This window comes from Myxine glutinosa, chromosome 6, assembly GCF_964187855.1.
Source record: "Myxine glutinosa chromosome 6, kmMyxGlut1.1, whole genome shotgun sequence".
NCBI lineage: Eukaryota > Metazoa > Chordata > Myxini > Myxiniformes > Myxinidae > Myxine > Myxine glutinosa.
The window spans coordinates 113,428,113-113,439,770 of record NC_136266.1 but is presented as its reverse complement, the minus strand read 5'-3'; the positions used below and the strand labels follow the sequence as shown (position 1 = coordinate 113,439,770).

Here is an 11,658-nt window from a genome sequence, read left to right as displayed (position 1 = left end):
GGCCTCGGGACATAAATGCGGGCTCTAAGCTCGAGCCCGCCCAGTGCTGAAATACGAGCTTTGAATAAAGACTCTTTGTTATACCAACGCGTTGTGGCCTACCTCTCTGGCAATCGAGTCGTGTGTGCGCAGCACCACATTACATTAGTTATTCATGCCTGTTGTTTGTGTCCTTCATGGTGTCCTTAAAAACAGTAAGTTTTCCGTTTACGATGATTTTCAATTCTGTTTGACTTTCCCCCTTCCCCACATCTATGCCCCCGCACAATTCCATGGACAGGCAGGCAAAGGATTTTTTTTTTTATCTCACTCCTCTCTGCACATGGACGATCGGGCCGATTTTAGAGCCAAAGTACTGCTAAACTGCGGCGTTCGTTTTGTGGTTCATGTTCTGATTTGTGTTGAAAATATAGCGCATAAAACTCATCCAAAAATTTTTTTCTACGATTCGTATAGAAAAATTTTAATCAAGTTGTTCCTCGATCATAAACATGTTTGTAGACAGGACAGATAGACACACAAAGTGAACCAATTGCTTCATCCCACTTTTCGCTTTGCGTGGTAGAAAATGTAAAATTTATTAATTACTTTCAGCATATTCTCATAATTCTCATAAGGCTGGTTGAAAATGCGACGACGCTCGTGTGCACACATACACGACCACACACACTCATAACACAAAATGGGGAAGGGCTAACAAGCAAGTACATTGAAATAAAGTTACACATTCGTCACTTCCGCCTTTGTTGTTATTATATACTTGTACGATTTTTAGTTTCAGGTAATATTGTTGTTAAGATTTTTGTGTGAAATAGAGATGACTTTAGTAAAAGGTAAAAATAAATGTTTGTGAAGGAAAAAGGAAAACGCGGCAAAGAAACCAGAAGAGGAGAGAGGGGAGGAGGAGACAGCTGTGTCGCATCGGGGCTGCAAGCAGACTTTTTTTGATATTGATGCGAATGAGTTGAGGCTTCCCGGGAAAGGGATTGCCTGCGACATTCATATATTGCGATTGCAATTAAACCTGCGTCTCAGGTTTTATCACAAAGGGTGAGCTATTGTTGGAGGGAAAGCAAGCGCCTCCATTACAGGCCGATCCGCCATTTTCCCTCAAGGAGACCGTCGGCCTGGTTCATGGTGTTTGTCGTTGGGATTTCCATGTCGACCTCATCGTGTTGATTGCTGTTGGTTTCCATATCGGCTCAATTCCCATATCAACCTCTCACCTCGTAACTCATCCGCCACCTTGTCAATACCTAGCAATGGTTCTTGTCGTTCGGCACAACTTCCACCTTCAACCAGCGTGGGGATTTGTGCACGGACTTTGGGGAATGTTACATTCCACTCACGTTTGGCGTATCGTGAGTTTATTGCTTTGAGGGCATTGGGGGAATGATGCTTTGAGGGCATCATATGTATTGTTCATTTGATGCAAGTGATATTTTCATTGTACTTTCTTTAAGAGTGTTATTATTGTGTATGTGAGAGTTCTTAATACAATTACTTGTTTTGTTCTAGACAATTGCATTGGCGTGGTTTTATCATGGTTTATTAGAACACTCAAAATAACAAATCTTTCTGCCACGTTCCGTTGCGAGACTCTGAGGGGCACTCTAACCGGAGTTTGGGGAGGTAACACATAACAATACAAAAGCCAAGGTCAAAATCAATGGCAATAACGTAGTCAAAATGCAAACATTTTTATTTGAGATAAAAGCAAAATAAACGCGACTGTGAAATAAAAATTATGTAATTACATAAATTTACACTTTACCATGCAAAACAGGTTGCCATGGAAATGCTTTGAAAACAAAGGATGACAAAATGAGGTTATTGAAGGATCAGAAAGGCGACTTTGAGTGACGCGTTAAACCGTTATTGTCTCGATGAAAAACACCACACGAGGCAAAATAAAATCGACAACTATTGTAAACAAACGAACATAGGAGATACATGCGTAACATGCTCATGACACGAAGAGGAAACTTGAGGCTTGCATTCTCGCATCAGATTTTGTCTCCATTGCCTAAAGGAAAGAAAACACACTTCGAGGCTGCTTAGGGACTTCGTGTCGAGGACGCTTCACACATGGAGGGGTCACAGGAGATGAGCTGGGCTTCGTCTATTTGGAAAATACAGTGAGAAAAAAGGATGAAAAAAAACAGGATTTCAATTTCGCATTTCAAGAACAAAGTGATATCAGGATGAATCGATGAAAATTATTTTTATCCAATCTTTATAAAGCAAGGCAAACATAAAGGAGTTCAAACAAAGATTTATACAGGATTTGATATAGAGTAGTGTGTGTGTGTGTGTGTGTGTGTGTGTGTGTGTGTGTGTGTGTGTGTGTGTGTGTGTGTGTGTGTGTGTGTGTGTGTGTGTATGGCTGTATGCTTGCGGTCATTATCCTGTTGGAACGAAAAGCTTCACCGCAGTCTAAGGTCTGTTGCACTCTGAAGCAGGTTCTCCTCAAGGATATGCCTGGATTTGGCTCCATTCATCGTTTCCTCCATCCTTACAAGTCTCCCAGTCTCTGCCGCTGAAAAGCATCCCCATAGCATGATGCTGCCACCACCACCATGCTTCACGGTAGGGATGGTGTTAGATGGGTGATGAGCTGGGCTCGGTTTCCGCCAGACGTAGTGCTTTGCATTCAGGCCAAAGAGTTCAATTTTAGTCTCATCAGACCACAGAATCTTTTGCCTCATGCTCTCAGTCTTTCACGTGCCTTTTTGCAAACTCCAGGCATGCCGTCATGTGCCTTTTTCTCGAGAATGGCTTCCGTCTGGCCACTCTCCCATGAAGCCTAGATTTGTGAAGTGCTGCAGACACTTGTCTTTCCAGCAGGTTTTCCCATCTCAGCCAAGGAACTCTGTAGTTCTGTCAGAGTGGTCATTGGGTTCTTGGTCACCTCCTTGACCAAGGTCCTTCTTGATAGGTTACTCAGTTTGGTCGGATGGCCAGCTTTAGGAAGAGTCCGGGTAGTTCCATATCATTTCCATTTCCTAATGATGGAGCTCACTCTGCTTTTGGGAACTTACAACACTCAAAATTGGTATATACCCTTCCCCAGATCTATTCCCCCTCACAATTCTATGGACAGTTCCTTGGACTTCATGGTAAAGTTTCTGCACTGACATGCACTGTCAACTGTGGGACCTTGTATAGAAATGTCTGTTTCTTTCTAAATCGTGTCCATTCAATTGAATTGGCCACAGGTGGACTTCAATCAAGTTGTAGAGCATCTCAAGGATGATCAAAGGAAATTGGATGCACCTCAGCTCAATTTGGAGTGTCATAGCAAAGTGGTTGAATACTTATTGACTCGACATTTAACCTTTTAATTTTTAAAATTATTTTGTAAAAATTCCTGAAAACGAAATTCCACTTTGACATTAAGGGGTATTATGTGTAGGTCAGTGACTAAAAAAATCTCAATTTAATCCATTTTCAATGCAGGCTGTAATACAACAAAATGTAAAAAAAAAGTCAAGGCGTGTGGATACTTTATTGAGGCACTGTATACACTACATGACCAAAAGTATGCGGACACCCCTTCTAATTAGTGCATCTGGCTATTTCAGCCACACCGATTGATGACAGGTACAGACTTGGCATTTAATATGGAATATATATTTTTTCTTGACTTGGGTTTACTTTCTTAACTCAGTATATCAATCTGGTGAGTTTCTTTTACACTTTGGTGATTTATTTGTTAAAAGAACCATGTCACTGATTGTCTGTCGCAGCAAGAAGTCAACAACAGGATTATATCACAGGTGGCGTGGCAAAATGTACGGACAGGTGCATTTGATGATTGGCTTCACAGTCGGGTATACAAGGGTTGTTGCGTTCTGTATTAGTGGAAAACAACTGCTGCACGTCTGCAAAAGTTATTGCCGCTTCCTCTGGAGATGGTCCGGCAACTCGACAATGCTGTTTGTCATGGAGTGGTGGCTTTACGAAAATACGGCATGAAACAGCGTGCTATTGCTCGGCAGTATGGCATCACTCAAGGTCAGGTGTCAAAGATCCTGAAACGAAATGCTCCAGAGGGGTGTGTCACTACTCCAATACCGAGGCCAGGACGTCCCAGCAGAACCACAAGCAGGGATGATCGCCAGCTGCACCGGTTAGTCCGCAATGGCCGTACCAAGTGAGCTAATCGGCTTAGGGCTGAGTGGCAGCAACTGACAAATGTGCCTGTATCCAGAAGGCTAGTCAACCAACGACTGGTTCAAGCAGGCTATCGTGCCAGGCATCCCCTGAGAAAGCCTTGCCTGACCAGACAACACCGCCAGCGCCGACTGCAGTGGGCCAGAGAGCACCGTCAATTGCAGCCAGGACACTGGAATCACGTGATATTCAGTGACGAGTCTAGATTTCTGGTCTATCGTCAAGATGGCCGCGTCCGAGTGCGCAGACAAGTGCATGAAGCCGACAACAAAGATTGTATAGTGCTAAGAGTCCAAGATGGAGGTGGTGGGGTGACCGTTTGGGCTGCTTTTCATACAGGGGGCAAAACTGACCTGGTTGTTCTGAATGGAAACCTGAACCAGTTCAAGTACAGGGCCATTCTGGAAGAAACATTGCTTCCATTTGCTCGTGCAGCCTTTCGAGGAAACTTTGTCTTCCAAGATGACAATGCACGGCCTCATCGTGCTCGCATGATCCAACACTTTCTTACCGACCGTGGTGTAGAGCATATGGAGTGGCCTGCCATGTCCCCGGATATGAATCCGATAGAGAACTTGTGGGCAGAATTAACGCGTCAAATCGACCACTTGGACCAGCAGCCGACCTCTGTGCGTGAATTGCAGCAGGCTATTGTCACTGCATGGCAAGCGATTCCTGTCCAAACCTTGGCAAATCTCGTGAAAAGCATGCCTCAACGTGTACGTGCTCTCCTGAATGCTCGTGGGGGTTACACGAAGTACTGAACTGTAATTTTACTGTCCGTAATCCCAGTCGAAATTTAACTTTTGTTTTTGTTTTAAAAAAATTGGCTAATGTGCAAAATAAAGAGATACATCTGGAAAACGTACAGAAGTTTAACACAGTACTGTCCATGAATTGAGTTCGATATCAGTTTACATCACTTTCAAGGATCAATTTATTTGTTTCGAAATTTCAAATGTGGTTTTTGTTTCTTTTTAAGGTCACATTAACAAAATCTAGAATAATTTCAACATAATTCCAATGAACTTTTGGTTCTAAGACATCTTGAAAAGTAAGTTCACCCCCACAAAATTTTTTTCCATATTAAATGCCAAGTCTGTATATATAATCAAGCACAGAGCCATGCAATCTCTATAGACAAACATTGGCAGTAGAATGGTCCGTACTGAAGAGCTCAGTGACTTTCAACGTGGCACCGTCATAGGATGCCACCTTTCCAACAAGTCAGTTCGTCAAATTTCTGCTCTGCTGGAGCTGCCCCGATCAACTGTAAGTGCTGTTATTGTGAAGTGGAAACGTCGAGGAGCAACAACAGCTCAGCCGCAAAGTGGGAGGCCACACAAGCTCACAGAACGGGACCGCCGAGTGCTGAAGCGTGTAGAGCATAAAAATAGTCTGTCCTCGGTTGCAACACTTACTACCGAGTTCCAAACTGCCTCTGGAAGCAACGTCAGCACAACTGTTTGTCGGGAGCTTCATGAAATGGGTTTCCATGGCCGAGCAGCCGCACACAAGCCTAAATCACCATGCGCAATGCCAAGCGTCGGCTGGAGTGGTGTGTAAAGCTCGCCGCCATTGGACTCTGGAGCAGTGCAAACGTGTTCTCTGGAGTGATGAATCACGCTTCACCATCTGGCAGTCTGACGGACGAATCTGGGTTTGGCGGATGCCAGGAGAACGCTACCTGCCCGAATGCATAGCGCCAACTGTAAAGTTTGGTGGAGGAGGAATAATGTCTGGGGCTGTCTTTCATGGTTTGGGCTAGGCCCCTTAGTTCAAGTGAAGGGGAATCTTAGCATACAATGACATTCTAGACGATTGCATGCTTCCAACTTTGTGGCAACGGTTTGGGGAAGGCCCTTTCCTGTTTCAGCATGACAATGCCCCCATGCACAATGTGAGGTCCATACAGAAATGGTTTGTCAAGATCGGTGTGGAAGAACTTGACTGGCCTGCACAGAGCCCTAAACTCAACCCCATCCAACACCTTTGGGATGAATTGGAACGCCGACTGCGAGCCAGGCCTAATCGCCCAACATCAGTGCCCGATCTCACTAATGCTCTTGTGGTTGAATGGAAGTAAATCCCGGCAGCAATGTTCCAACATCTAGTGGAAAGCCTTCCCAGAAGAGTGGAGGCTGTTTCAGCAGCAAAGGGGCGGATCAACACCATATTAATACCCATGATTTTGGAATAAGACGTGTGATGTTTGGGTGTCCACATACCTTTGGTCATGTAGTGTGTGTGTGTGTGTGTGCACGTGTGTGTGTGTGTGTGTGTGTGTGTGTGTGTGTGTGTGTGTGTGTGTGTGTGTGTGTGTGTGTGTGTGTGTGTGTGTACATACTTCTCTCTGTGCATGTGCCTTGAAGTGTAAAGAAAACAAAGGATGATGGTTTCAACAAACATGGAAGGGAAGAGAACATGTTGAGAAGATCTGGGGAAATTGTGTTCTACAAATGTGTTAATAGGAGTAAAAGTTTTTTTAAAGGGATGCTGTGTGGGAAGGAAATATTAAATGAGAGTGGTGAACTATAACTTTGAATGATATAAAGGTGTCTGCTTTATAGGGAGTCTTGAAATAAAACCACACAAGCTCCTACACACACACATTTAAGCCTAGTTATCTATCACATACCTATCAATTTCCATAAACAGAACAAAAACAACACCATCCTACCATACATTTCTTTTAACTCCTACTCTATTGGAATGGAATACATTATACATCAGGATAGCGTTTGCTCAAAATTTTGTGCCAGCCATTTTGATTTTTAAAATCTCTGCCAAACTGAAAACCACTTTTATTTACACAATGACATTTGTAAGTCAGTTCATTTGTCAGGCAAATCCCAAACACTGTATTTTTGAACAATGATCAATCTACACAAGACTATATTGTGTGTTAAGACCATATTATTGCAAGTTCCGCATTAATTGTCAAGACCAGACATCCTACACTCTTCAGTGAGGCCTTACCAAAGATCGTTTGCTTGCAACTTTCTCTCGCTTTTCCACCTTTGGATCAGGAGACAGGGCCTGGAACACAAAACTGCGCCGATTGTTAGTGCGAGCTGTTCCCGATGCGGGTTCACAATTACTGGCCACCCCAGCTAATCTCTGCAGCTCTTCTTTTGGCTGTGCCAGCAATGATCCAAGCTGCACCTGGAAATGAGGAAAGAGGAAAAGGAAAGGGGGTTTGAGGGTGAAAGCATATCATGATTTTGAAGTTAAACCTTTTAACCTCAATAACACTATGATATTCCCAAAACATACACTCAATATGTCTGTGAATAATATCAGCGATGGTCTCATCTGTTTGTATGTCTGGTTATCAGCAGAAAAATTGGACAATGAAAACAGCTAGAATTGCCAAATTTTGGCACAAAGCTTCACATGATGAATGCCTCAGAGGAATTCAACTTTGCACAAAATGTGAATGAAAATTATTGCAGGACTGTAGGAATGTGACCATAATTTCAATGTCGAGGACATAAATGCTGTTGGGAAGATGGCCATTGGGGTATCAAGCTTGGGTGTGGTGAGGAGGCTGAAGGTGGAGTGTGGAGGGTGTGGAGGGTGGGGAAGGGGAGGGTGGGCTATGCCAGAGCTCGAAAATAGAGCCTAGAATTTTAATAAGCAGTTGTTGCCTCCATTGCTCACATAATCCAACAAAGTACCAGCAAGAACAGGAGGGTGATTCAAACTCCAAGATCCGCCCTGGTGCAATATTTCACAACATGAATTGCTTGAATATTTTTGGATCAATTTGACAATAAAGCGAAACCAAAAAAAAAAAAACCTGGTTATTGTTAAGTCGGCCAATGTGTAAAATGATAGTTAATCAACCAAGTATGGATTCAGAGGCCATAATAATGGCGTACCCAATCTCATCTTATGCTCTTCCAGTCTCTCCAAACCTCCATTACTCCACCCATTCTGTCTCGTCATCCTCCCTTCTCAGGGTGAGGAAGTTCACCAGAAGCATTATCACAGAAGGCATGGCTAAACTGAGCTTGCCATCATCCCCTAAGCCCAATCGTGCTACAAAAAATATGTACAGGAAGTATATCAGTTTCACAATGATGAGCAAAAAGCATGGAGTGGCTAGCTTTCAGCATGAAAGGAAATAAATAAAAACAAGAAAGTAATTTGATTATTTATGGAACCTTTTAATTGGCACAAACTTTGTGCAATGACAAGCAGTGGATTTTAAAATTATCTCAGTATGTATGAAATGAAAGCATGAAATGAAACATCTATAGACAAGTACTATAAATGAATGAATGAATGATCGTTTTAAGGCCATTTTCCCCGCTAGAGTGGGGGTTAGCCCTGCGGGCCCCAATGACAATCATGGTTCCCCGTTCGAGGCAATGTTTTTATGGCCGGATGCCCTTCCTGGCGCCAACCCTTAGTCGCCTCTTACGATGCGCAGGGATACGGTGTACCTATTCTAAACCGGGGTACACACCGGGATCTATAGACAAGTACTGCATAAACAAAAACATTTGTTGACAAGTATACACAGGAACATTTGTTGACAAGTATAAACAAAAAGAATAAACAGGAACATCTGTTGACAAGTATAAACAAAAACATATGCTGCCAAATATAAACAAAAACATCTGGTGATGTGTGCACACAAAAACATGTGTTGATATGTATGTACAAACAACAACAACAACATGCATTTTAAGGCCATTTTCCCTGCAAGAGCGGGGGTTAGCCTTGCGGTCCCCATGACAATCATCTCCATTTTGCCCTATTTTCTGCATCTCTCCTTGTTAACCAAAATCATGATATGCTTTCACCTATGAAGGTTTATCCTTCATAAATTGATCGTCTGTTTGCCGTGTCGCGAGCAAGGCCTTTGCCGCGTCGCGAACGATTTGAAATCGAAGTTAAGTGATTGTTCCCATTTGTATTTTCGTTAAAACTATTTATTTATGGTGTTGTATGTATATTGTGTCCCGACGAAGATTTTTCAGTGCAAATCTTTCATACCTGTATTGAAAATCGTGTTAATTCGTGTCGTGTCTTGAGGCCTTCCTTGTACAGTGTACACTGTACAACCTTGAGGCTTTGTTTTTCTCTCAGCGGTCCGTCGTTTATGATCCAATAACTTTCGTTCTCTGTATTCCCAGTCTTTTCACCCATAGCCTACTTCCTTGTGTAAATCTCAACTCAAAAAAAAACAAAAAAAAAAAACATTTCCTTCTCTGTTCTCATTCGTTTATTCATTCTTATTCGTTCGTTCGTTCTTCGACCACGTGTTTCTCCCCCATTTCCCCAGATAGTTTTCACTGTTATTAACCTTCAATGTTTACACTTTCCCCTCAAGTTATGTATTCCGTCATATTTTATAACACATTTTTCTTCTTCTTCTTTAAAAGGCTGCTTTCGACTTGCTCACCAAATCAATTCATCCCCAAAAAAATATCCATCTCCTATAGTGCCTTTTTTCTACATTCCCTAAACTCTCCTGCACTCCATCCTCCATCCAGCGTCCTTAAACGTATTTTTAACTCGAAGGTCACAAGAAACTCATTTTGCAATAAATGTTCGTTTCCCATAAATCGTACACTTTCTAAAATCCAATCTCACCCCTCCCCTCCAAATCTTCCCCATCACCCCTCCCCTCCAAATCTCCCCCATCACCCATCCCTTTCAAATCTCCCCCCTTGCCCCCTCCCTCCTAAACTACCCCCTCACCCCTCCCCGCCAAGACGCCCCCTCATCCCTCCCCTCCTAGACTCCTGCCTCACCCCTCCCCTCCAAATCTCCCCCATATCCCATCACTTTCAAATCCCTCCCCTTGTCCCTTCCCTCCCAAACTCCCCCCTCACCCCTCCCCTTCAAATCTCCCCACCCTCATTGCTTCTCAATTTCCCCCCTCACTCCCCCTCCTCAAAGCGTCCTCCCCGCTTCTTCCCCCTTCCAACTCTCACCTCCATCTCCCCCAACCTTCTGCCTCGCTCTTCCCCCTCCTCAAATAACACCTCATTGTGCCTCACCCAATCACCATCAAACCTTTTGGCCGCCCCATCCTTCCCTTTCTCCGAGCTATTCTGAAATCTCTGACACACCTTCAACAGCTCTCCCTACCTCTTCCACCTCTTCCACATCTTACCCTACCCCTCCTCCCCCCTGTTCTGTATCTGATGCTCCCCCTTCCTCTTCATTAACGGTATGGACCTCAAACATCCAGGGCCTTCGTTCAAACTTAACTGATCTCTCCATACAGGTTGCTTCTGTCAAACCAGACGTGATCTGCTAAACAGAAACTTTCCTCCTTTATGATGTCTCTGATTCCTTAGTATCTCTCCCGGGCTACTCCCTCCTCCGGTATGATAGACCTGAGCCTCGTCCTGGAGGCGGGGTTGCTATCTTTATCAAAAACTCTCTTCCTCACTCGCCCTGCACTGCACTCTCTCCACCTCACCCCCAGGAATACCTCTGGCTACGGCTTCCCCTTCGCTCCCACCTCTTGTTCATATGTGTGTTGTACCGTCCACCAAACAGTGATGACTCCATCTACATCTCGCTGTCTGATAATATGGACCAACTTCTATCTACTCATCCCAACTCTCTCTTCCTCATATGTGGTGATTTCAACTGTCATCATGCCAGTTGGCTGGGTGTGGGTACCTCTCTCACCAGCCATGGCTCCTCAGCAAAGGACTTCTGCGACTCACTGGGACTGACACAATCTGTCAATTTCCCGACCCGGATCTCAGTCAACGGAACATCTTCTCTTCTGGACTTGGTTATGACTAACTTCCCTGAAAATGTCTGCTGCTCTTCTTCTGCTCCAATCGGATCATCTGATCATGTCCTTGTTAAAGTGGACATCTCTCTGACCATCCTCAGGGAGCCTGCTCAGCGTCGACGAGTCTGGCATTTCACTCAGGCCAACTGGCACGGTCTTCAAGCAGCCATCAATCATCTGGACTGGTCTCCCATCTCTACCACCTCTGACATCAACTCATCCTGGGAATTCTTCCAAAGTAAATTGCTCTCTCTCATGCACAGATTTATCCCATCTCGTCTTCAGTTGTCATACCCTTCCTCCCGTCCATGGTACACGGAATCTTGTGGTGAGGCTGTTGCCCAGAAACAACTTGCCTTCGTCTCCTGGAAAGCAAATCCAACAGAAGGAAATCTCATTTCCTTTCACAAAGCCCGAAACAAGTGTGTGTCCACCCTCAGGAGAGCCAGGAAACAATATCTCTCCGTTCTCAAGACCGAACTCTCTTATCTGTCTCCCTCTTCCAAATCCTGGTGGCGTCTGGTCAAATCCGTTTCTGGTGTTTGTTCCCCCTCCATCCCCTCCCTTACCTCAAACGGCTACACAGCTGACTCCGCACGTGAAAAAGCTGAATGCCTCAACTCTGTGTTTGCCTCTAAATCTTGTGTCCCAAACCCATCCCTCTCTGTACCCACCATACCCAGTCGTACCCTGCTGCTCCTGGACTCCGT

The 11,658-nt window shown here is 44.2% G+C and overlaps 1 protein-coding gene across 3 annotated transcripts in view; it reads right to left on the bottom strand.

Moving 5' to 3' along the window:
* Positions 1–1,681: 1,681 nt before the first annotated feature.
* The window catches only part of CLSPN (claspin), a 136,569-nt gene continuing 126,592 nt past the window's right edge, over positions 1,682–11,658 (bottom strand). For all 3 annotated transcript variants that reach the window (XM_078780408.1, XM_068120885.2, XM_078780409.1), the window contains 2 exons: positions 7,156–7,341; positions 1,682–2,122 (listed from right to left, as the gene is read on the bottom strand). In XM_078780408.1, coding sequence (XP_078636534.1) covers positions 2,027–2,122; positions 7,156–7,341 — 282 coding nt within the window. In that variant the 3' untranslated portion in view covers positions 1,682–2,026. The remainder of the gene's footprint in view (positions 2,123–7,155; positions 7,342–11,658) is intronic.